Source organism: Mus caroli, unplaced genomic scaffold (genome assembly GCF_978045245.1).
Source record: "Mus caroli unplaced genomic scaffold, Mus_caroli_1 scaffold_15, whole genome shotgun sequence".
Lineage (NCBI taxonomy): Eukaryota > Metazoa > Chordata > Mammalia > Rodentia > Muridae > Mus > Mus caroli.
Window position 1 is genome coordinate 71880304 of NW_028227270.1, and position 26714 is coordinate 71907017.

The following is a 26714-nucleotide window of genomic DNA, read 5'->3' on the forward strand; positions in this document are numbered from 1 at the left end:
ACATCCATCTTGAGTCGGTTTCTGTTCACCTGAGGAGACATTTATGACCTGAGGAATCCATAAACCTTAATCAAACACTTGTAGCTAGGAAGTTCTATTTTCCAAATACAAGAATTGAATCTAAGTAACATATGCAGTATGCTGTAGCAAATTAAGATTACCTATGTACAGATTAAAAAAAATCTATGGACACTTTGTTACAAGTTTTAAGCTGACTTGTTACAGATTTTACAGATTTTTAAATCCTAGCCATGGCGGGGTGGTGGTGGCACACACCCTTAATCCCAGCACTTAGGAGGCAGAGACAGGAGGATCTGGCAAGGGGGAGGGGTGGCAAAAGAGACCGAGCAAGCTCCAGGAGTGAACTGAGAATATGTGGGGAGGGGGCTCAAGGATAGGAAAGAGAAGAGTAAGTGTCCTGGTGACAAGAATTCCTATCTGGGGTGTCCTCAACCAGACCAAGAGTCTTGTCAGAGAGGAATGTCCCAAATCACAAAGGAGAGGCATCCCTTTCTGTGGGATGGATGCTCAGTAGGATGAAAGACTGCCTGGTGCATCAGTGTAACTTCTGTAGCATGGGGAAGCTCCAGAAGCTGACAGAGACACAGCAGGTGACTCCAAAGTGACACCAGGAGAGAGAAGGCGGAGAGAAGCAGCAGCCGAAGAGGTGGACTCTAAAATCTGGAGTTCAGTATGGCAGGCAGAAGAAGCCAGCAGAAGCAAACGACCTGTAACTTAGGAGAGCCAAATCAGCTGCTTAGTTCAGTTAGGAGAGGGTGAGTCCCTTGGAAAGGGGTCCATTTGTGCTCCTCCCAGGTCTTGATACCATGAGTATCAACTGACATAACTGTTCCATGGTATGGTGAAGGGAAAGGTTTTTATTGTAGATTTGAGAGAGAACAGCCAGAGGCACCTGAAAGAGTCCAGAGCAGAGAGAAAGAAGTAGACTGAATGTGATCAGCAGACTGGACCTGGCCAGGGAGAGAGGCAGGAGCTGAGGAGGGGGAGAGGGTGAAGGAGGGAGGGAGGGAGGGAGGGAGGGAGGGAGAGAGAGAGAGAGAGACAGAGAGAGAGAGAGAGACAGAGAGACAGAGAGACAGAGACAGAGAGAGAGACAGAGAGAGACAGAGAGAGAGAGACAGAGAGAGAGAGACAGAGAGGAACAGAGAGAGAGAGGGAGAGAGACACAGAGTCAGAGAGACAGGGAAGGAGAGACAGAAAGAGAGAGAGACAGAAAGAGAGACAGAGAGAGACAGAGAGGAACAGAGAGAGGGGGGAGAGACAGAGAGACAGAGAGACAGGGAGGGAGAGACAGAGAGAGACAGAGAGACAGAGAGACAGAGAGAGAGAGAGGAACATAGAGAGAAACAGAAAAAGAGATACACAGAGAGAGAGGAACACAGAGAAACAGAAAAAGAGAAACACAGAGAGAGAGAGAGAACATAGTGAAAGATAGCTGTTATAAGTTGAACGAGGGGCTGGAGAGATGGTTCAGCGGTTAAGAGCATTGACTGCTCTTCCAGAGGTCCTGAGTTCAATTCCCAGCAACCACATGGTGGCTCACAACCATCTGTAATGGAGATTTGATGCCTTCTTCTGGTGCGTCTGAAGACAGCAATAGTATACACCCATATACATAAAATAAATAAATCTAAAAATAAAAATAAAAAACTAAGGTGAATGAGTAGCTGTGGGTAGAGAACTTGTGAGCTGAAGCAAGCTGAGAAGGGTAGGTCATGGGAAGGATGCTAGCTAAGATGGACTCTGGAATGTGTAAAAGGTACTTGTGATACTCGGTCATCCTGGTGGCCAGCAGGAGCTTTGATGTGCTAATAGGCAGCACAGAGGTGCCTTTTGCCAGAGGTAAGGGAAATGACTGCTTTTGGTAGATAGGAACCATCTTCTCAAGTTCCTCCACTAGAAATCCTGTAGTCCAGACTGAGCGTTCTGGGATGCCTTGTGGAGTTTGGAGAAAAGGAGTTGCCTTTGTGGGCTGGAGAAATGGCTCAGAAAGTTAAGAGCCCTGACTGCTCTTCTGGAGGTCATGGGTTCAATTCCCAGTACGTGCGTGCGTGGTAGCTCACAACTATTTATAATGAGATCTGGTGCCCTCTTCTGGTCTGCAGACATACATGCAGGCAGACCACTATAAAAGAAAAAGGAAAGGAAAGGAAAGGAGGGGAAAGAAGGGGAAAGGGGAAAGGGGAAAGAAGGGGAAAGGGGAAAGAAGAGGAAAGGGGAAAGGGGAAAGGGGAAAGGGGAAAGGGGAAAGGGGAAAGGGGAAAGGGGAAAGGGGAAAGGAAAGGAAAGGAAAGGAAAGGAGAGTTCCCTAACAGTGGGGTCAGAGTTCAGGCCCAAGGTCTCATGATGACATAGTCAAATGTCACCTGGCTAGGTAGTCTCATCTGAAGCCTCAATTGGGGCTAAAGATCCACTTCCAAGCTGACTCCCTCACCAGAGTTGGTACTGGTTGGTGGCCGGGACCCAAGGACTTCTTGTTCAACCTTACAACTGCAGCTGCTTCTCCAAAGAATATAACCCCCCCCCCCATGACCCAGCCTGCCTGAAAAGTCATACAATCTCTCCCAAGCTACACATGTGTCACATGGACGGTCCTGGTTCCCTGTGGAGGAAAGCCACACATTATTATGACCATAACACAAGGCTCGGCGGAGCCATCTTGCATGCTGACAACCTCTTGAAGCATTTTCTGCCTCTTGCTCTGACTCAACGTCATAGCAATCATTAACACCTACACATTTGTGTGTGTGTGTGTATGGGGGGAAGGGTGGTCCTTGTGATCTGGTTCTGGCTTCAGCATTTAGGAGATATTTATTGAATAAATTAACAGATAAATGAATGGATGGTGTCCTCTGGTCACATGAGAATGTAGAGGACATCCTATCTTTTGCATAAAGGCCCTCTCCAGCCACTATTGCCTGTTCATATGGTCATGTTCACCTTCAGCCGTGCAGACCACTCATACCCGAGGACCATGTACCCTACCTCCAGCAGCTTGAGGACACTTTGTCTAGCTTCATCCTCTCAGAAAGGCCCAATAGCCCTGTCATACAGTATGTGTTCTTATCTTTCTGTCCCAAACCTCAGTTATACACTGTATTGTTAATATACATCCACTAAATGACTACTGAACAAATGCTAGCCGTGTGGTGTGTATAGGGAATCATCCTCAGGAGGTGACAGTGCTCTGGAGTTGGGAGCACGGTGTCATGAGAGACGGTCTCAGAGATCCCACGAGGTGGTAATATCGGGGCTGAGACCAAGCCCAAAATAGAGAGGACATTCAGTGGGGATCTCAGAGGAACAGTATGGGAAGGAAGCCCAGACACATGAAGGCCTGGAAAAGACAGGAGCCACTGGAGAAACAGGAAGGGCATAACCCCCAGGTAGCAGTCCACCTTACAGTCATAGCTCCTGTGGCTGCCATGTAGAGTGCAGCTGTGGGGACAGGAGAGGAAAAGAGAAGCCAGTGAGGAAGTAGCTGCCACCATCCAGGTTAGAAATGAAACAGCGACCACAGAGGTGGGAAATGGGCTGGATATCTGGAAGAGAGAGCTAACAGATGAGGAAGGGGAAGGGAAGGGGCTAGGTATAAGGAGGGGGTGGTGAAAAGTAGGGGCTGGCCTCACTTTTCTGGTACAAATTACCCTATAGAGAATGAGATTCTCTGTGCAACTTTTAAAGTTTCTTGCTCTCATACAGCAGTCTCTCCTCAAAATCACGCTTCCTGCCCCAGCTTCCCGAGTTCTGGGATCATGCTTATTTTTTGATATTTGTCACCGTTACAGAATGGGACTGCCACGATGAGATCTTGACACTGACTCTTGCTTGACCACACTTTAGTTGGGCTCCTAGGCTAACTACATCTCCTTGTTTAGATTGAACAAACGTCCCCCTGTGTCAGATTACCACCCTCCCTCTATATAGGATGGAGTTCCTCATCCACACGGTCTTCCTATGCGTCTGATCACCTTGGCCTGCCCTCAGCAAGACTACGGGAGGTTACGGTCTCAGCCTGCTTTCTCTTGCTGTAACTGTTTACCACAGATGGGATAGCTGGTGTTCATGTCTGGGTAGCTTAGTTTACAGATTGGGAGCATGGAGCCAGTGTCTTCAAGACATCTGACAAGGGTCTTCCTGCTGGACAACTCGGGAGGACATAGTGAGAGGCAGTAAGCTTTCCTTCATTACAAAGCCATTCCTCATACCCCACTAATCCCCTAATCCATTAGTTCACAGATGGATGAATTCATTTGTGAGGGCAGAGCCTTAATCACCTCCTGCCAGTCCAACCTGGTCACACCTCATTTGTGGATTAAACCGAATGTGTTTGAGCTGTGAAACTCAAACCCTCACAGTTAGGCTAGCCAGAATCTCCCTTACACTTTGTGTGTTTGTGTGTGTGCCTACTTGAGTGTGCACAAGATGTGACTGGTGCGTGTAGAGACCAGAATTTGCAGTTCAGATTTTTATATGGGGACGGTGGATTTGAACTCAGTTCTTCAAGGCTTGTGGAGCAGGCAGACTTATCTCCCCAGTCCCATCACTCCAGATGTTGCCTTCCTTTTTATTTTTTATTTTTTTTGATACAGTCTCATCTCTCCCAGCTAACCTTAAACAATGTAGCCAAGGAAAACTTTGAATTTCTCCTCTACCTGCCTCTGCCTCCTGAATACTGGGATCACAGGTTTGTGCTGCCATGACTAGTTTATTTGGTGTTGGAGTTCTATCTAACCCAGAGCTTCATATACGTTAGGCAAGCAAGTAAGCACTCCACCAACTAAGTCTCTCAGTTTTGTATCTGCCAGGCCTCCACACACCTATTGCTTGGCTATAAACCCCATACTGCTTTTACTATATTCAAAATAGAGCTGGGCTATCTTCTGAGCCTAGCTTTTATCCTCTCCCTTTACTGCAATGGTTCTAAGTACTGGTCCCACAGGCTGTGACTTCTGACCAGCTCAATTGTCTATGTCAGTGAAGGCTCCCAGCTGCTTTGCAGGAGGTGGGGTCCAACATCAGCTGGCCTTTCCATATTCAAATATCAACAGGTCCTGCCTGTGCCCCTTAGGGAAGAGGAGGAATACCCAGGGCCTATCCCTAGACCTGGGGTCTACCTTGCACCTCTTGTAGATCCTGGAGTGGACATTGGGTGTGTTTTGTAGCCCCGTGTGTCCCTGTAGCTGTCCTGTCTCAGACTAAGGTCTTCTCTCCCTGCAGGCTTGAGGTAGGGGGAAGGGGACTCCTATATGGTCTAGGATGTAGAATCTCTGTGAACTTGAGTGTTGTCCTTGGATCAAATGTTGCACAGACTCTGGAGTGCCAAGAAGCAGGTAGCCTGCAGTTGGGAGGCCACCTCAGACTGCTAAAGGGGCTGAGGGCCTCAGTTTCTCTCATGGGACCAAGTAAGGTCCTCAGGTTCAGAAGAAGATATAAAGGTGGAATGCTGGCCTTCCTGATGAGGAGTCTGGCAAGGGATGCCTAAAAAATGCGTGATTCAGGAAGCCCTCAGTCTCACCCCACTGCTAGAACACAGTGATGGGTGTGCAATAATTGGGGCCCTTCAGAATGGTCCCAGTGGGGTCTGTGCAGGGTTCCTGCAAGATGTAGCCCTTGGATCTAGCCCAGACTGGCCCAGGCGCACATGTAGGTCAGGTACATACTACCTATCCCCTGCTCTGGAACAAAGTCTGTCCATGCTGTCTGTCCCCTCTGCAGGCATAGACTGGTGCTGAGGACAGCTGCCTGCTGACTCTGCATTTGCCTGGCCGGTGGGAAACCTGAGCAAACCTTGCTTTCTGCAGTGTTTAGCAAGGGGCGGGAATGTATTGATCACTACCACTGGGTCCAAGAGTTTGGAGCTCTAAGTGACCTTGTAAGTCAATCTCCAGATTCCTTTCGAGCCTCTCACTCCCAAGATGAGAGGTTGCAGCACTGGGGAGGATGGAGACAGACACGGAGGGCTCAGGGACCCAGGGGGTTCCTGGACTCTCCGGGAAGTGCATCCAGACCTGGGGTCTCCATTCCTGGTCTTGGTCCTGGTCTGGTTCCAATATCTCAAGTTACAGCTCCAGACTAGCCGCACCAGCTGAGAAGCAAAATCTGGTGCCTGCTGCCATTGCTGGCTGTGAGGGTCCTGCCTCCCCGACCCTCACAGATTTCCATTTCCTAGCTGGGCCTGGGCTTGGGGCCTTCCTGTGGTGGGTACCAGAGCTTGAAGGGCCAGGCCTATGTACAACAGAAGGGAAACAAGTTGGGAGGCAGAAAGATTTATCGCCTGAGGCCACACATTATTAGGAAAATTGAGGCTCCGTCAGACTACATGACTTCCTTAACTAGGCGGCAATGCCAGCCATTTGTCTTCTGTGTAAATGGGGGACTTGGTAGAACGAGGACCCACTAAGTTCTCTGTTAAGTCTCAATTCATCACTGTCCGGTCGAGGCCATGTCGACTTCCGTTCGGTCCCTGGTTGCCAATGAACTTCCACCAGCCTTTTATGCCAGACTTGACCTCATGTGACCTTGGGTAATTCTCATCTCTTTTAAGACTCGGTTTCTTCATCCAGGAGATGGGAGTGGGGTGGCCAGAGCGTAGCTGCAGAAAATTGAACTGAGAAGTTCACGACAACCTCCTAACCTCCGCAAACAGCAGGCACAAGACCGGGAGGAGGGACAGGGCATAGGCGAAGGGACGCCGACCCGGGTAGCTATTGGTGAGGCTGTGAATGGGGCGAGCCTTGAGCCGGGACGTGGCTTGAGTTCTCTGGTCCAGACAAGGACTTGGGTACTGAGTTTCTCCGCTAGGTCACTTATGCTGGCTGGAGCGGGACTCCCGGCGTCGCTACAGGCGAAGCTCCTCAGGGGCCGGGCTCTCTGCTGCGCGTAGTATAGAGTTAGGGAAGTTGTTTAGAGCCCGGGCTGCCCCACTGCTGACGCGTCCCAGTGCGAAGTACAAAAAGGGGCGTGGGTAATCGGAGGGAGGGGCTTGGGACTAAGATGTCGTCGCTGGGCGGGACCTATAGGGAAGAGGCGGGGCTTAGGGCCAGGCCTGCGGGCGGCGGTCACCGGAGCCCTCGCGCCGGGCGACGGACAGCCGAGGACGACGGGGCGGCGCCGTGTCCTCCGCCATGACAGGTGGGCGCGGGTCCAGGAGGGCGACGGGAGCCGAGTGACCTTGGCGTCAGCTGGCGCCGGCGACGCGGGCGTAAGAGGCGCGCGGCGGCGGGGTGTCCCGGGCTCTGCGCGGCGGGCCAGGGGCGCCAGGGGTCTCGGGTGCGGAGTGGGGGGCCGTCGCGGGTCGAGGAGGCAGAGCAGCAGGTGAGCGCTCACCCGGTGCACTGCACGGGCTGCGCCTGCGGAGCGGGGCGGTGTCCCGGGACGGAATGGATCTGAGAGAGGGAAATGGTGCTCATCGCCAGTCTGCTGAGACTTTAGAGCGCCGCTTGCACACAACCCCCTTGGAGGCGGGACCGGCGCTGCAAACCTGGGTAGCTTGTAGTACCAGGGAGACGCCCGTGTTTCCCGCTCTAGATGGGTCTAGAGAATTCGGACCCAACAACTGGATCCCTCTTCTCCAGGATGGCTTGGTTGCCCCAGCCCAACCCTTTTGCTCTGGGGACTCACCCACTTTATTCCTGATCCCAGAGGGACACAGTGACATTGCTGTGCTAAGTTCTCTTGGTAAAAGATCCGATGAGAGGATGAGTCAGCGAGGGACCCCTGCTACCATAGAGCCTAGGGAACGTGATAGCTACCAGATGCACTTTTTTTCTGAGAGTCTCTTGTACTTCATATGGCACAGTTCACCTGGGATAGCCCAGAGAGTTGAAGTAACCCCAGAAATCCCAGGGGTCTCTAAACTGGAGTCAGCGTTGGTCATGCACAAAAATAAGATCTCACAGGTTGCAACCTGGTGACTTCTAGAACAGGTTAGAGGAGACCCCATCTTCCAGGTCCTTCTTGTTTGGGGCTGCAATTTCTGAGCATTATGTGTAGACCCCCTAATATACACTCTTGTTCAGAGTAGCCATTTGGGGGCAGAAGGAATATTATCATGTCTGTGTAGGAATGGGAAGATAAAATCTCAGGTTGGGTAAGTGCCCCCAGACCACCCTGCTGGTCAGTGGTAGGAGCAGAATGGGAGCCTTGGCCTCAGCCTCTGGTTTCCCAGATCCTCCAGTAAGTTCATCAGGATGTGTGGGACAGATCTCGCCTGTGCTGGCCTCCAAGGGCCCCTTGCAGAGACATGGAAAATGAGACATCCCACCTCCAGGAGAACAGGCAGTTGTAGGGGTGGAGGACTTTTAGCTGGAAGGACACCGGCAGGCCTTGATTGTGGCAATAATACGCTTTCCTCTCTGCAGTCTACTTGCTGGCGTTTTGACACTTCTAAGCATCCCACCTTTTTCTAGTGGGAGATGGAGACTGAAAAGCAGAAGCCTGAGAAGGTTGGATGGGCAGCCCTGGGGCGACAGAGCCCTTGTTCATTCTTGGCTCAGTGCCCTGATACACCAGCTGAGGGTCTGCCATACACATTAGTCTTTGCTGCCTCTGAGTGTGAGTGTGAGTGTGTGTGTGTGTGTGTGTGTGTGTGTGTGTGTGTGTTTGGTGGTTATAGATACTGAGAGTTGTGTCTTCACAGAATAGGTAGTATAGTATGGAATGAGTGATCTAAGCCAAACCAAGTACTATGACAAGAACTTCTGGGAGTGGTTCAGAGGGGAGTCGATGCTCAAGTTCTGGACCCCAGGAGAATTGTGAATTCTTGGAAGGGGGCTAAATAAACTGGGCATAAATCAACCACATCTTCCCAGTCTGCTGCATGGATCCTGGCTCTAGTGAGCTACAGACAGAAGGCTCTGGGACCCTGGGAGTAGAGTAAGGGCAGGTGGGACCAGCTGCTTCAGCGTCCCAAATGCCAGAGTGAGGACTTTAGTCTGAGCTGCCGAAGTTGAAGATGAAGTGACAGAGCCACGTTTCTGGTACGAGCTGGCAGGGAGGGAAGTTATAGGCAAAGGCTCATGGATTCTGCACAGAATGATCTCTTTCTTTATCTAGTAAAGGCATTCCTGGCCTTGTTTACCGGAGCCTGGTATCCAGGCAGAGCCTTGCCGGAGTCTCCATTATACCCAGTGGCTGCCTCTATGTGGTTGCATGAACAGCTTATAAAAGCCACCGGAAGCACAGGAAGTACACTGCCCTAAAGCTGCTGCTGGCTTAGCCCTGGGCTGGGCCACCCAAGGCAGGTGACTCAGGGCTCCTGTGACTCATGGCTTGTGGGCAGCAGAGGTCCATCTTGGCTAGTGGCACTCAGGGTAGGAGGAGGCCGCTATGAGGCATTGGCCTCTATCCACCAGCAGATCTCGCCTTGCCTTTGGACCTTGGACTGGAGCCCACTCATTCTAGAATTCTTCAGTGAATGCCTACTGTGTGTGCAACCTTGTACACCCTGGCACGATGTGGAGTGAGAAAGCCTTGGCCTGCTCCTGCCTGGAAGAGAGCAGACCCCAGAATTCACGGTGATTCATATGTAAATGACAGAAGGAGAATGTCAACTGGCAGCCCCAGTGTGGCCATTACCTCCAGGCTGATGGCAGGCTTATAACCTTAGTGTGCCTTCATTTTCCTCTCTGAAAGTGGGGCAGTTGCAGAGCCGGTGGGAGGATGGAGGTTTAGGTAGGTATAAATAGAACCACAAAATGTCTGCCCTGTGGACTGTTCTGTGAGTTAGCTCAGTGAACTCTTCAATATGATGCTGCAGGCACTGGAGCACCTGGCAATGTGGCAAGTCACTGGGTATCCCTGGGCTGTTGGTAAGTCTGTCTCCTAAACACACTCTCAGGGGGCTGGGCCAGTATTCCAAGTCCCCAGCTGCCAAGGTGAGGAGGTGCGGATGGCCTCGGATAGGGATGGAATAGCCAAAGAGCCAGAGTGTGGACCTTGAGGGAGCAATGGCTTTCAACCAGGACAGCCCTATCCTTATTCTCTTGAGAGTAGCTTCCTGGGCCAAGGATGGGGTCTTTGATGAATGCAGCTCCCACTGTCACACCATGAACTCCTGGAGGACACCCCAAGTTCTTACCATAGGCTAGGCATGTTGATAGGCCATGCCCACCTGGGTTGGGCAGGACCTCACAAAGCCACCTTCAAAGGTGGGATGCTGCAGGAGTCAGAAGTCAGACCAGTCAGGAGGAAGTTGCAGGGGAGCAGAGATGTGAGAGGTAGCCTGTTGATTCCATACCCTGGGATGAAGGCAGGGACAGGTCTGGCATGGTGACTGACCCTGTTTGTAAAAACCCAATCTACCTTTAATCCCAGCACTCGGGAGGCAGAGGCAGGCAGATTTCTGTGTTCGATGACAGCCTGGTCTACAAAGTGAGTTCCAGGACAGCCAGGGCTATACAGAGAAACCCTGTCTCAAAAAACCAAAACCAACCAACCAAACAAACAAACAAAACCCAATCAACTTTATAGAGGTCTAATTTAAACAGAAGCACTTGGGTTTAGATTTATTTTTCTGCCTATGAGTATTTTGCACACTTGCGTGTATGTGTACCATGTGTGTGTCTGGTGCCAAGAAGGTCAGAAGAAGCCATCAGATACCCTGGAACTGGAGCTGTAGACCATGTTCTCCCCATGAGCAGCACATGCTCTTAACCACTGAGCCGTCCCTCCAGTCCCTGCACTTGCTTTTAAAGAATGGTTTAATATATTCACAGAGAGAGAAACAGACAGACAGATACACACAGAGACAGACAGACAAATACACACACAGAGAGACAGACAGACAGACAAATATACACACACAAAGACAGACAGACACACACACACACACACAGAGGTCTACAGATGTGTAAGCATTAGTTAGGCTGCATCCAGATGTTTCTGTGACTCAGGAAGATCCTATTGGGCTCCTTCTCAGCTCAGCCCTGCTTTCTGTGACTCCCTCCTCCTGCCCCGCTTTTCCCACAAACATCAACAATGGAGTTTTCCAAATACGTTTTCTTAATAGACTTATTTGTCTCATTTATTTGAGTCAAAGTCTTTCTTTGTTGTCCAGGCTGCCTCGGCTTCTCCAGTAACTAGGAGTGCAGGCATTCACTGCCTGGCTCTGGGCTTTATTTTGGGGACTGAAGATTGAGGAAATGGACTCACCTCCCCTCCCTCAGATCCACTTATTATCATTAGCTGAAGCCCAGAACCCTAGTGTTCCCTGCTTGTGTTGGACATTCCGTGGGCTTTGACAAATAGTGTATGCCATCATACAGAATAGTTCCACTGCCTAACACTCCCCGGTGGCCTGCTTATCCCTCCCTCTCTCCCTCCCTCCTCATTCCTGGCAACCTCTGATTTCATTGTCTCCTCGGTAGTGCCTTTTCTGCAGCCTGGTGTAATTGGAGCCATAAGGTCTGGGGCCTCCTCAGACAAGCTCTTTCTCTGAGCAAAGTGTGCTTAAGGATCCTCCACATCATTCCATGTTGCTAGTTTATTTATCCCTTGCAGTGCTGAGGACTGAACTGAGGACCTTGTGCGTGGTAGAGCACAAGCGCTCTACCACTGAATCATATCTTTAAATTTTTTATTTTATTTTGACATAGAGCCTCACTAAATTTCCTAAGCAGGCCTTGAAGTTGGAGGTCCTTCTGTCTCAGCCTAGCTCATCTTTCTCCCCCACATCTTGTGATGTGATGTGTGTGTGTGTCTGTGTATATATGTGTGTGTGTGCATGTGTATGTGTGTATATATGTGTGTGGGCATGTGTATGTGTGCATGTGTGTGCACGCATGTGTGTGTAAGTCAGAGGACAATCTGAGTCAGTCCTCACCTTCTACCTTGTTTGAGTTCGTCTCTCTTCTGTTGCTCACTATTATGTATGCCAGGCTAGATGGCCCAGGAGCTGCTGGGCATTCTTTAGTCTCCAGCTTCACTTTTGAGGCAGGGTCCTAGAGTTCACCAGTTCAGCTAGCCTCCCTGTCTAGTGAGCTCTGGGGATCTGCCTGTGTTAGCCTCCTCGGTGCTGGAATTACAGGTAAACGCCAACAATTCTGAGGTTCTGGGTTCTGAAGAATTAAACTCTGGTCCCCACATCTGTGTATAGCTCCAAGCCCAGCGGAGCCATCTTCTTCCTGGCTTCTTGTTTGCTTGTCTTGTTTTGTCTTGTTTGTTGTTGTTGTTGTGTTTTTTTGGTCTCACATTATTTAGCCTAGACTGGCCTTGAACTCATAATCCTCCTGCCTCAACATTCTGTAATGCCAAAACTACAGATGTCCTTCACCATACCTGGCCACTCTCTGTCGTCTCTGATGTTAGCAGTTTGAGCCATTTTTGCCAGTCTAGCTAAACTCTGTTGACCTTTTCAATGAATAAACTTTGGTTTTGTTGCTCTTTCTCTTTTACAAACCTGATTCTCCCCAGTGTAGTTGGTGCTATTCTCTTCTCCCGTTAGCTTTGTGTTTGGCTTTTCTAGTGTTCTCCCTCCTTCCCTTACAATTTGGCTGAGGTGTAATGCTAGGCTTTTTTTTTTTTTTTTTTAAGATAAGGTTTCACTATGCACCACTAGGCAACTCCAGCTAGCTTAGAGTCTCTCTAGATTAAGGTGGCCTCAAACCCATAGCAATCTCTCTCTTTCTGTCTCCAGAGTGGTAAGACTGAAGCATGTGCCACGCTTGGCCCAAGCTCTCTCATTTGAAATGCACGCATTTATGGCTGGTGTCTCTCCCTCTCGGAGGCACAATTGCTGTCCCTTAGGTTTGCTGAGTTTGTTTCTTATTTGTCCCAATGTTGTTTTCAATTTATTTTGTGGTTTCATTCCGACCTATTAGTAATTGAATTCCCACAGCTTTGTGAACTCTGGTATTGATCGCTCACTTCATGTCACATGATCAGAAAACAGCATTTGATTTAAATGCTTTTAAATATACAAGGACTTATTTTATTATTATTATTAATCATTTCATTCATTTACATCTCAAATGATATCCCACTTCCTGGTTACTCCTCCACAAACCGCCCCATCCCACATCCACCCTTTCCCCCCTCCCGTTTGCCTCTATGAGGGTGCCTCCTCACCCACCCATCCTCTCCCACCCCACGGCTCCAGCATCCCCCTACACTGGGGCATCAAACATCCACAGGACCAAGGGCCTCCCCTCCCATTGTTAACAGGCAAGGGCATCCTCTGCTACATATGTTTCTGGAGTCCTGGATCCCTCCCTGTACACTCTTTGGTTGGTGGTCTGGTCTCTAGGAGCACTGGGTGGTCCGGCCAGCTGATGTTGTTCTTCCTATGGGCTTGAAACCCCCCTCTGCTCCTCCAGTCCTTCTGCCAGCTCCCCAAGGGGGCCTCTGAGCTCAGTCAGATGGTTGGCTCCAAGCATCCACATCTGCATTGGTCGGTTGCTGGCCGGATCTCCCAAGGAGCAACCACAACAGGTTCCTATCAGCAAGCACCTCTTGACCACAGCAACAGTGCAGGGTTTGGTGTCTGTAGACAGGATGGATCCCCAGGTGGGGCAGTCCCCGGATGACCCTTCCTTCAGTCTCTGCTCCATTTCTTTTGTCCCTTTTCTTCCTTTGGACAGGAGCATTTCTGGGTTAAAAACTTTGAGATGGGTGGGTGAGGACTTACTGTGTGGCCCGGGACCTGCTTGTTCTGTGATCTAGAGTAAGTGCGGTGTGCACTTGGGGAAAGTGTGGCTTTTGTATTACTGGGTAGTTTGTTTTGTTGTGTGACTTTTAGGTACTGCTAACAGGATTGTAAGTCTTCGTTATTGCTCTTATCTGGTTAACTGATGTTTAAAGTTATATATTAACATCTCTAAATATGATAGAGCTGTCTGTTTCTCCCTTCGGTTCCACCAATATCTCCTCATATTTGGGGCTCTGAAACTTGGTGCATGTATGTTTATAAGTGTTATATATTCCTGAGGAGCTAACCTTTTATTAACATATGCTGGGCTTTTTTGATCTCTTGTACCAGTTTTGACTTAAAGTCTATTTTGTTTAGTAGTAATACAGCCACGCCCACTCTGTTTTGGTTTCTGTTTACAATCAAGTGTGTCCAACCTGACACCTGGGGGCCACCTGTGGCTGGGGGCCACTTGTGTCTCCAGACAGCTGTTACTATATCCCAATACAAAAATCAGAAACTTGCTTATAGCATTATGAGGTTGTTTTTTAACCTAATGTTTGGAGATGACAACTTCCCATGTTGAATGTCAAAAGTAGGACTTTCCCATGTGGAATGTCTTCAATTCCTTTCACTTTCAACTGACTTGTGTGTTTAGCTCTATAATGACCGTCTTGTCAGTGTTTAAGGCCATTCTGCTAATCTTTGCCCTTTGATTAAAGAGTTCAATCTATTTACATTTAAAGTAATTGTTGATAATGGAAGATTTATCTCTACTATTTGTGTTTTGTGGGTCTTTTAGCTTTTTCAACCCTCATTTCTACCTTTACTGATATCCTTTGTATTTTTTTTGTGGTAACATTTTGATTCTCTTATTGATTTTGTGTATATTCTATAGATATCTTCTTTGTAGTTAACATGAAAATTATAGATGCATCCTCCAGAGAGACTGCTGCCCTTCCAGTGGGTGTGGGCTTCCCGTGGTCAGCACCAAGGGTGCCATCTTTGGTCCCTCTCGAGGCTGTGCTGTCTCACCTCATGCTGTCCACATGTGTTCCAGATCAGACCTACTGTGACCGGCTGGTACAGGACACTCCTTTCCTGACAGGACAGGGTCGCCTGAGCGAGCAACAAGTGGACAGGATCATCCTCCAGCTGAACCGTTACTACCCACAGATCCTTACCAACAAGGAGGCTGAAAAGGTGCTGCGGGGTGAGCGGGACCAGGGGACGCCTTGGGAGCTTGCGGGAGTCACACCTGGGCTGGGGCCAGTCCATGTGGTCTCAGATCATCAGATCTTTATGCCTCGGTCTCAGATGTCCTTGTGGTAGCTGTCCCTTCCAGAGTTGTGAGAAGGTTTCAGGAGGTGATACACAGTGTCTTAGTTAGGGTTTCTGCTGCTGCGATAAAACACCACGACCAAAAGCAATTTGAGGAGAGAAGGTTTTATTTAGCATATGTTTCCATATCCTTAGCCTATCACTGAAGGAAGTCAGGACAGGAACTCAAACAAGGCAGGAATCTGGAGGCAGGAGCTGATGCAGAGGCCAGGGAGGGTGCTGCTTACTGGCTTTCTCATCATGACTGCTCAGTCTGCTTGCTTGCTTGCTTTCTTTCTTTCTTTCTTTCTTTCTTTCTTTCTTTCTTTCTTTCTTTCTTTCTTTCTTTCTTTCTTTCTTTCTTCTTCTTCCTTCCTTCCTTCCTTCCTTCCTTCCTTCCTTCCTTCCTTCCTTTCTTTCTTTTTTTCTTTTCTTTCTTTTTCTTGTTTTTCGAGACAGGGTTTCTCTGTGTAGCCCTGGCTGTCCTGGAACTCACTCTGTAGATCAGGCTGGCCTCAAACTCAGAAATCTGCCTGCTTCTGCCTCCCAAGTGCTGGGATTAAAGTCATGCACCACCACTGCCGGCTTTTTTTTTCCAAAGATTTATTTATTATTATATGTAAGTACACTGTAGCTGTCTTTACACACAACAGAAGAGGGCATCAGATCTCATTATGGATGGTTGTGAGCCACCATGTGGTTGGTGGGATTTGAACTCAGGACCTTTGGACAAGCAGTCAGTACTCTTAACCACTGAGCCTTCTCTCCATTCTGTCAGTCTGCTTTCTTACAGAACCCAGGACCACCAGCCCGGGGCTGGCACCACCCACAGTGGCCTGGGCCCTCCCCTGTCAGTGCCCTACAGGTCTGCCTACAGCCTAATCTAAGAGGCATTTTCTCAGTTGGGGTCCCTTCCTCTCAGATGACTCTAGCCTGTGTCAAGTTGATATAAAATTAGCCATCACACATGACAACACACAACAACATAAGAATAGGAGGGAACCGAGGAAGGACGGATCACAAGTCTGGACCTGGAGCTGGGCATGCGGTTCAGTTGGTAAAATGATTTCTGTGAATACGAGGACTTGAGTTTGCATCCCTGAACCTGTAACCCTAGCAGACAGAGACAGGCAGAGCCCCGGGGTTTGCTAGACAAACAGTTTAGCCAAAATGGTGAACTCCGGGTTCAGTGAGAGACTCTAACTTAAAAAAGTAAGGTATAGAGCCATTGAAGAAAGCATCCTTACACAGCCTTTGACCTCTGCATGTACCCACACAGGCAAGCACCCACTACCCTCTCCCCAACACACGCACACTCGATCTTCCTTGTGTTTGTAAGGCCAAGAGGCCCAGCCTATATTAGGTGGGCAGTGGAGGCTGACCCCACCCACAGCCAAGCTTGAGGGAGGCTAGTCCCACTGAGAGCTTCAGGACCTTATCTGTGACACAGCATGCTATTCCACTTGGCTCAGAGACTGGGCCCACCTGAGCCAGGTGCCACCTGCCAAGCACATTCTTTCTGGACCATTCCCAGTTCTCACCTACAGCCCTACAAACAGCTGAAGTCATCACCCCATTTTACAGAGGGGGCAACCAAGGCCTCAGGTGTCACAGCTACAGACACCAAAATGGTTCTGCCAGAGATGGCATTTCAGATGCAGTCCCTGGGCTTTGTGTCACAGGGCTAATCCTACCTTGGCTCTCCAAGCCCGAAAAGGGGACCCTGAGAAGCCCTAGGTTTGGGGACAAGGGATGAAATTTAGGCCTGCCCCCACACAAGTTTCAGTACATACCCCTGGCATCTTACCAAGACTGGAGGAACCGAATAGGACAGTGAATGCCAGAGACCCACTAGCCCTTTAGGGGCTATCCCTTCTGGTAAACACCAGAGTCTCCCTTTCTAGGAGGTTGTCTCAAACCAGGCAGAGTTGGGCTGGACAACTCAGACACTTACAGTGTGAGCCACACAGTGGTTTTAAAAAGTGACAGGCTCAAATTCATCTCATTGTGGCACATAAGCGGCAGAGGCTCCTACACAAAAGTGGGGAAGTCCCTTCTCACAGGCCAGGCAGGCTTCTGTTATCGGTGGTCAGTTTTCAGCTGTCACCACCAGGGGGCAGCACCAGACCACAGCCTTCTGGTTCTGGGCTTGGTGCCAAGTGGTCTGCCCACTGACCTTCACAACCATATCAGAAGAAAGTGTTCTTGTCTCAGTTGGCCTTTGAAATACTAGACTCACGTCCCTACGATCTGAGAAATAATAGCAACTGTCACGTACGCCGTCATCCGTGCTCTGTAACAACCCCACCACGTGGGATTGTTTCCCCTTTACAAGAACTGACTCCCAGAGGGTTGCAGTGATTCACTGAGGCCACATGGGGAGAAACCACATTGAGTCTCATTATTTAGGGTGATGTCCCCCACACCCTGCTTTCTCCGTGACCTCTCCCAGCCCGTTGCCCTGGAGACACAGTATTAGCCAAGACTTAGCCTGCAACTGACTGCTGCAGTGTTGGGCATATATCAATGGGTGGTATGAGGGGTTGGGAGGGTTCTGAGGTCTGTGGCTCTGAAGCTGGGGGTCCTGAGCGCTCTGCCTCACAGCTGTCCCCGCCAGCCTACCCTTTCTTCTGCCCCCAGTTCCGGAACCCCAAGGCATCCCTGCGCGTACGGCTCTGTGACCTCCTGAGCCACCTACAGCAGCGTGGGGAACGGCACTGTCAGGAATTTTACCGAGCTCTGTACATCCATGCCCAGCCCCTGCACAGCCACCTGCCCAGCCGCTACTCTCCTCGTAAGTCCTGCCCCTTATCCCTACCTACAGCGTTCCACACTTACCAAGGACGGCACCAGGTCAACTGTTGGCAGCGTGGAGGCCCTCAGTGCCTCAGATGCCCAGGCTGGGCATCTCCTCCCTTCTCTGTCCCCCCTTGGAGATTGCCCAGGGAGAATAGCACAGGCTGGCATATCGGCCTGCCTCTCCCTCTGTCCTCCTCCCTCTCTGACGCTCTCCTCCCCATGCCAGCTTTCACATAGAAGCCACCGTCCCACGTATCCAGTCTGTCTCCCGTTGTGTGCTGTGGCTGTGTCTTCATTTCGAAGTTCATAGCAACTTTATTCTTACATCCCCGTGCTCCTTGGCCATCTCAGCGAAGCGTGACCAAGCCCACAGCAGACCCCAAGTCCATCTGCCTTTTGTATCCTCCAGTCTGTCCATGTGGGGATTTTGTAGAGCATCTTTGGGTATAGATGTGGATGGTAGGTAGGTAAGAGAGATTGTGATCTCTGAGCCCTAGGTGATATGTAGGCCCCAAAGGTTTGGGGGGTCACTGGAGCTGCTGGGAACCTGGATTTAAGTAGAGCTGGTGTGGTGGCTCAATTCAAGGTTCTCTGCTTGGGAAACTGGAAAGAGGTGCTGCTGCACCAGACAAAAATGAGGTGACTCTGCCCATGAGCTCAGCTGGGACTCTAGGCCGGGGTCTCTGATCCCAAGGAATCTTCCCCAGACCCCACAGGACACTGAAGGACAGAGTGAATAGGCTCTCCCTCTCCCCTCCACTGAAAGCATTTCACTGGGTTCTTTAGAACCCTGCTGGGGCCAAGCCACATCCCTACTGGAACCTTTTAGGGTTCCTAGGTGCCCTGGAGCCCGTGTGGCACATCATATCCTGCTAACCCCATGGGGACATCTAGGGGAAAGTTCTTGATAGTGGATATTTGTCCTGCCTTTGATGACTTATGGCAAGCAAGACTCACTGGCCTACTCCATACCTGTGATGTCATAGGAACTGGACTCATAGGAACTGGACCAAACGAAATCCAAATCTATGCACTGTCCTCTGAAGAGCTGACCTCACTCTACCATCAACTGGTCCTGCCCATGGCACCCAGTGCAGTGGCCACGAGTGAGCCCAGCACCTTCAGGAGTCAGAGACTGCCTTGGGTTTCCCTGGGAACAACCCAATTCTCAGCTCAACCCTCTACTAACCACGCTCTGTAATTTTGTTTCCAGAAAACTCAGATTGCAGAGAGCTGGACTGGGGCATCGAGAGCCGTGAGCTGAGTGACAGGGGTAACGCCCCCCGCCACCTCCTTTCTTTTTCCCTTTTCCCTCAGGGCTCTGTCTGTATCCCAAGGGCTTTCTATTGGGGGACAAGCCCCCTGTAGTACTCACCCACTGGTCCAGGCCACTCACACTCCTTTCTCCCCAGGACCCATGAGCTTCCTGGCAGGCCTGGGCCTGGCAGCGGGCCTGGCCCTCCTCCTCTACTGCTGCCCACCAGGTGAGTGCAAGCCCCTAAGCAAATGATGGGGACCAGAGAGTGACAGCTTATCAGCATAGTGCACAGCCAGCAGAGTTGAGAGTCAGCCCTGCCTTGTTTGCCATCTTGGGGTTATCTCTCCTGATGAGACTTGATCTCCAGACCTGTGGTATCACAGCCCTTACAAGCCCAACTCCACTGAAGCCTGAAGCTTGCAGCCAGCCTTGCCACCTCTAACTCCCCTGTTCTATGATGGCTGAGTTTGCCATCTGGGAAGGCCTCTGGGGATAGGACGGTGTGGCTTGTATACTGAAGGCCTGAGGATCACCCAGGGCTTATGGGCTCTGAGGTCAGAGCTCCCCCACTCCCTACCTGCTTCAATCCAAGGTCACAGCTCCCCACCCCTCCCCCACCACCCCCACCCACTTCAGTCCAGAGGCATCTAGGACAAAGCCCCCTTCATGGCTGCCCCATGGATTGCCACTCCTCCCCTTATCTTCCAGACCCCAAAGTGCTGCCCGGAACCCGGCGCGTCCTTGCCTTCTCACCCGTCATCATTGACCGGCATGTCAGCCGCTACCTGCTGGCTTTCCTGGCAGATGACCTCGGAGGACTCTGATGAACCCAGACCCCAGGCCTTACCTGCTGCTTAACCAAAGAATCCCATGGCTGCCCACTGTGGGGCCTGTACTTCTTTTTCTAAATACTTATTTTTCATTATTTATAATTTCTATGAGGACACATCACCTTCACTCTGCAAGGTGCTTAATATTAAATATTCCAGCTGCACCTGCCTGTCGCATGTCTTCTCCTTGGGGTGTCTGTCAGTCTGCCTGGGTCCCTGCCTTCTAGCTGGTGGTCACTGTCCCATCACCAAGTCTCAGCTCCTCTATACTCTGTTGGGCCACCACGCTCTGGAAAGTAAAGTCCTAGTGGAGTGAGCCCTTGAACCCAGATCCTAGCTAGTATCAAGTGTGGAAATGGGATCAGGGCTATCACAGATGGGCTGGGCGTGGTTGGGGACTGGGCCTCAGCTGTGTGCAGCATGGTAAGAAACACAGTCCTTGTCATTGACCCACAAGGGCCACCCTGCCCAGGTGGGAGGGCATCTAGACAGAACAAGCAGTTCATAGACCTGTCTAGACCCTTTAGAGATGGGAAAAAGTCATGGTACCTTTGAGGTTCTCTGCCCTAGTTCTTCACACTCCTTTCTGGGACCTCATCCTGAGTCCTAGATTCAGAGTCTCTGGTTCCCTTGGCTGAGGAGTTATATCCATCCTGTGTCTGGATCTGTGCTGGGAAGATGATCACACAAAGCTGACAGCTGGGTGCTCTGCCTTTGGCTCCCATCACTGACTTCTCCTCTCCAGGGTCCCCCTGCCTTACGCTGAATGCACTACACTGACCAGAGCTAAGATGGGAAGGACCCTCTAGCCCTCCACTGCTACTCCATGCCTTGGATCCCATAACTACCCTCATCTTATAGATGAGAAAATGGGTCAGAGCCAAGGCCAACATGAAGGTATCCCATGATCCCTTGGTGCACAACACAATGAGCTGTTCTCAACGCATTAGGGCACACACACCTTTATCCACATAACCACTAAGATTCCTTCCCTGAGGGGGGTGTAAGCAACATCAGTTCCTTCTCCTGAGCTCCCCCAAACGGGGTTCTACATTGGAGTTCACTTTGGAGAGCTAATGAGTTGATCGGACTGATTTATAGGTGAAAGGGTGAGGAGTTGTGGGCAGGAGCATGGGGTGGGGGTGGAGGTATTAAATCAGCCACACTGTGGGGAGGAGGAAGGATTGTAGGAACCTGAGGGGTCAAGGATACAACAAGAAAACCTACAAAATCAACTAACCTGAGTCCATAAGGGCTCACAGAGACCAACCAGATAGCATGCATGGGACTGCTGACCTAGGCCCTCTGCACATATGTAACAGCTATGTAGCTTGGTCTTCAGGTGGTGGGACTCCTCACAGCAGGAACAGGGACCGTCTCTGACTCTGTCACCTGCCTTTGGAGCTCTTTCCCCCTACTGGCAGCCTCATCTAGCCTCAATAGGAGAGGATGCATCTAGACTTACTGCAACTTTATATTCAAGGCTGCCTGATATCCATGAGAGACCTGCCCTTTTTCTGGAGAGAAAGGAAGTGGATGGGGGCAAGAGGGGGAAAGACTGGGAGGAGAGGAGGAAGGGGGAACCGGTTAGAATATAAACACATTAAAATTTTTTAAAAATTAAAAAAGAATTTATTCTTCACTTTAAAAAAAAATCAGCCACACTGGAAGAAGGTCTGTACCCAGCATGGATGACCCCACCCACCCACTCCCTGTGGACACTTAGACGGTACCTCCTTCTAGAACTTTTCCATCTATACACTCAAGCTCCTCTCCTAGATCCTGTGACCATCTGCAATTAGGCAGAATTGCACATATCTGGTTGGGAAGGGTGGCTGTTTACTCAAGGGAGGGCACAGTGACCCCTCCCACCCCTTCCTTTGTTGAGGAAAGTCAGTCAACAAGCCCAGCTGTGCGATCTTTTGGAGCAGACCCAGCCAAATTACCGAAGATGGTCAGTTTGGTTTAAAAAGTCTTCCTGTAGGGCAGCACACATACAAACGTCCACATGTGTGCACAGTACTTTGGATGTACGTCCATGCTCACGCTGCGTCATGTACATGTTCACTCACATGTATGCCGCATGTGCAGGTACACAGGTCCATTTGCACACACCTTCACACATACAAGACACCAGACACAGGATATGCGCCAGGACACCTGAAGGGCTTGGGTCAGGGTGTCTGTTAGGCTCTGGCCAGGGTGCCTGGGGAGTTTGTTCTTGAGTGTCTCCCCCACCAGTTCCTCCACACCAGCCTTTTTTTGAGGAAACGCGACATCGTGAACTTGCGAAGTCATCATGAGTCTGTTTTCACCAAGTTTCCGGAGTCAATGCGTGCTTTAGCTTGGAAAGTACCAGGGCAGGCTCAAACTGAGATGACCCAAACGTGAGAGGAGTTGGGCACCGTATTGGGCCCCCAGGGAGGGATTCCATTCAAGTCGTGGGCTCACAGAACACGTGAGAGCAGCAAACACAAAGAGAGGGTTCTAGTTACTAACCTGCCTATTGGCTGACCCAGACCCTTAGGCTGGGGCCCTGAATGTATATAGTGTGCATGCTCCGTTCTGTGCCATTGACGAACTGCAGGCAAAGGTGAAAGAAGGCTGCTCCTTTCTCTCTCTCTCTCTCTCTCTCTCTCTCTCTCTCTCTCTCTCTCTTTCTTGTTTTGTTTTTTGAGACAGGGTTTCGTCCTGGAACTCACTCTGCAGACCAGGCTGGCCTCGAACTCAGAGATCCACTTGCCTCTGCCTCCCGAGTGCCGGGATTAAACTCGTTTGCCACCACCGCTGCAGAAGGCTGTTTCTTCAATGCCTTCCCATCTGGCAGGACACACCGCACCCAGTGAGAACGGGTGGCTTTGGCCCCTAGTGACCATGTCACTGCCCCACCTCAGAGCTGCAGGAGCTGAGAATTACTTACTAGTGTCTAAGCCGCATCAGTTTCCACTCCTCTAACACAGGAGCCCTACCCTGGGCACCCACTCGTGACCAAGCCCCTGCTAAAGAACCATGACCACAGACAGTTGCGTGAACTGACAACTTTGTTGGAGGGTTGCCCAATACGTGGCACAGTAAAGGTGACAGACACCTGGTGGAAGTGACAGACACATGTGTCAATTATATGGATAGGGCTCAACTTGGCCCTAGAACATGAAGAAGGATGGGGGGGGGCACACTAAAAGCCTAGCTTTGTCAGTCAAAGGCTGGGAATGCCTAGGATGGTGGCTGAGAAGATCCTGGGTCTGGTCCCCATTTGACACCATTGCATATACCCCTTCTTTAGAGATGCCTCAAAGACCTGTGAGCCCTGCTCCTCTGGGCTGTACGGGAGGGCATTGTCCTAATGTAGGCCTGCCCAGCCTCCTAGGCCAGTGACTTTCTCCTTCTACACTGAGGCCCTCAGCCTGCCAAGCCCTGGACACAGGCTGTCCCTGGATGCCCCTCCAAGAGTGTCCCAACCACTTGAGCTCCATTCCATAGCTGGACTCAAAGCCAGTGGTTGAAGGCTTCAACATCCTGGACATTAGCTGCTGCCTGCTGCTGGGTTGGTTCTCCACAGGACTTCTCCCTTAAGCCGAATCCTGTGGAGGAGACAGTAAAGGAACTCCCTGCCTGGACCTCAGTATCCCCATCAGGCTAACCCTGCCCTTCCTTCTAGCCATCCTGTCACCTGATGTTTATGATCTGAATGAGTTAAGTCCATAAGAAGCAAGGGGCACCCCTGGCCACTTGCTCACTGGTGCCCCTTATAAAACAGGTCAGTTGGGGTCTCATGCCAGCACACCACAGCGCCAGAGGTTCCTGTAAGGAATAAGCCACTCCCTTGGTGGGCATCCTTTGTCATCTATCCTCCACACATCCTTCTGGTCCTGGGTAAGATGTCCCTGATTCCTTGAGGCTGTCTTGGACACTCAAGTGAAAACAGGGTCTGCTCTTGGGGTGGTGTTCGCAGAAGGCAAGAGGATGGTGGGGGTAGTGCAGAAGGGAGAAGCTCTCCCACCACAAGGGTCTGAGGTGAAGGGGCCAGTGGAGGGGGGTTCTGGAGTAGAATGGATACAGTGTGGTGGAGTGCTGAGTAAGCACACGGGTCAGGAGGGACACAGGGACACACGAGGGCGGAACCCCGAAATGCATCCGCATCTTGCACAACCCAAGCTGATGATTTGGGGGTATTTTGACTCTGCTCCTGTGTAGTGTCATTTTTCCAGTTACTGTTGGGTCAGCATCTGCGGGCTGGGCCACCTTCCCTTTGCAGATGGCTTGAGGGACCCCGCCAAGGTCCCCTAGCCATAAGCCCAATCAGCCACAGTCCATAGCTCTTTCTGGTAGATCCTGGGCGTGTGTCCTCTTTCAGACCAGATGAGCATCTGGGACAAGGGGACCTGTTGTGCTTTCTATAGACATTGACACCTGAAAGGTCCTCCGGGGATAGAGAACCCAGGGACGCTGTTGCTCAGTTCTCAGGCTCTCATCTATACAGCGGGTGAGGGAATGGGGACTCAGTTTAGACAGCAGGGGAGTATGCATTGCCTGGTGTAGCTTGGAGAGGCACTAATTAAATCATTACAGACGCCCCCCCCCCCCAGGTTTTGTTTGTTTTTGTATTTTGCTGGTCTTACTCCTTAGTCCAGGCTGGCCTTGAACTCACAGAGATCTGCCTGCCTCTGCCTGCCAAGCACTGGGATTAAAAGTGTGCACCACCGTGCCCAGATTCTCATCAATCTTAATCTGATAACAAATCAAGATCCTGGTACTATCTCTCTGACGGTCCAGGGCACCAGGGTGCTGAGCAAGGTTGCGTTTCAAGAATCCTCACGTGTCATTTTGCAGTTGACCTGGCAGGTGCCATGGGTGTGAGGGAGGGGTTACCCTGGCTGGAGAGTGGGTAGTGGCAGAAGGCAGTGAGCTGGAGCGCAGAGAGCAGCAGCCAGGGGTCCTTCCTGGAGTCCCTCCCAAATTAGTGGCACTGGAGTCAATGTTTTCCCAAAATTAAGTATCTGGGAAGAGACAACAGAAAGTCATGAAAGACAGGAAATGGAGTTGTCTCCCAATGAAATCAGGAGGGAGGAGAGAAGGCATGTGGGGAATTGGAGAGGGGGAAGGCTGAGCGTGACAGGTGTGGAGAGAAGGAAGCACCTGTTGTCCAGCTATACAGGGAACACCTCAGCACGCCAAATAGGTCCTCCCCCCAGCAGAGCCCCGCTGCCCACAGGGGATCTTAAAGGACACACGTGGAGAGGATAGAAACGCTGCAGGTTCATCCTATAAAATTAGCAATGCTCAGACACAGCTAGTGTTTGCCACAGGCTGGACCGGGCAGTGGTGGGTAGAGGGCTGGGCCAGACCAAAGCTTCATCCCTAAGAGAAGCAAGGGAGCTGGGGAGAAGCTCAGCTGTGCAAACATGATGACCTGATCCTCAGCACCTCCAGGAAAAGCTTGGCATGGCAGTGTGGGGAGGTGGAGGCAGGAGGATTGCTGGAGCTTGCTGGCCAGCCAGTCTCGCAGAATCAGTGAGTTCAAAGTTTACTGAGAAGTGCTGCCTCAAAAATCAAGGTGGAGAATGGTTGAATAAGACACCAGCTGTTGGCAATCTCATTCTCTCTCTCTCTCTCTCTCTCTCTCTCTCTCTCTCTCTCTCTCTCTCTCTCTCTCTCTCTCTCTCTCTCTCTCTCTCACACACACACTGGGTATACCCATTTCTCCCCACTCCAGCAGAGGCCCCTGGCCCTCAGGAGATGCCACAGGTGTAACTCACTCTGCATATCAGTGTTAGCCTTGCATCAGGGACTGATGGGGGGACATGGCATGGGTCTCTGAGTGTGGGGGAGTCATAGAGGACAGGACTGAGAACAGAGACACATCCACCAGGTGATAGGTGTTGAGGGACAGGGACACATACATCAAGAGAACAGGCCACGAGGGGTCCTCATCTCACCATGGTTGGCAAATGCCCAAAGGTCAGGTCTGAGCACAGGTCCCTGATGGAGAAAGCTACATGCTCTCTCGGAGCCACCCTGCCCAGGGAATCGGGTGACAGGCTGCTCTCACTGAAGCCACTTCAGAGCCCCTCTAGTCCCATCTGGGGTTTCCTCTTTTGATGAAGAAGGAACTAAGCCATGTGTTGGCCAACATCCGGCTGCTGAGTCCAGGCAAGCAGGTGGCTGCTGGCCAGTTCACGTTAGGGGACACACTAGGGACACAGTGACAAGAGTTATGGCCCCAAGCCAGATCTGGTCAGACCCAGGCCATCTGGATTATGGTCTCTACATCTTTTCCCCGTCTCTTTTCATCCAGCCCCTTATTTCCTGTGGCCCGCAGTTTTGAGTTTATGAGTTCTGAGTTCAGTCAGTCCGCTTGCCCCAGCTTCTTGAGCAACAGGGACTATAGACATGTACCCATGCACTCAGCTTTTCCCCTGGAACTTTTCTTTTTAAAGACAGGGTTTCCCATAGCCAAAGAGAACCTCAAACTTACTAGGTAGCTGAAGATAACCTTGAACTTGTGACCTTTCTGCTTCTGCTTCCTGTGTGGAATTACAGGAATTGCATCCTAACACCCATTTCTCCCATAGGTGTTTTCTCTCATCCACCACTTGGTGGTGGAAGCTTCTGATATCTTAGGGCCCCAGTTTCTAGAGGGGCTTAGTGCTCATATGACTGAGGGAGAGACAGGGAGTCAGGGGTTTTGAGGAACTAAGCCCTGGCCCCTCACTTTATGGCTTGGGAAGAATGTTTAGAGGGGGCAGAGGCTGGTTGGAGGGGATCAGGGATGGATAGATCTTATACCCCTGCAGGGAGGGACTGTCTGGAAGTGGAAGGTGGTGTCCCAAGAGTACAGGGTGGCACATGGAACCCAGCA

The 26714-nt window shown here is 50.7% G+C and overlaps 1 protein-coding gene across 2 annotated transcripts; it reads left to right on the forward strand.

The window, feature by feature from the left end:
• Positions 1 to 7059: 7059 nt before the first annotated feature.
• Card19 (caspase recruitment domain family member 19) lies at positions 7060 to 20019 on the forward strand. 2 transcript variants are annotated; one of them, XM_021180426.1, is made up of 6 exons: positions 7060 to 7155; positions 14709 to 14851; positions 17609 to 17762; positions 18981 to 19040; positions 19180 to 19251; positions 19734 to 20019. In XM_021180426.1, the coding sequence occupies exons 1-6, from the start codon at positions 7149 to 7151 to the stop codon at positions 19847 to 19849; spliced, it is 552 nt and encodes a 183-aa protein (XP_021036085.1). In that variant the 5' UTR covers positions 7060 to 7148; the 3' UTR covers positions 19850 to 20019. The 2 variants fall into 2 exon arrangements, with proteins under 2 accessions (XP_021036085.1, XP_021036086.1); XM_021180427.1 differs by lacking the exon at positions 18981 to 19040.
• The last annotated feature ends 6695 nt before the right edge of the window (positions 20020 to 26714 follow it).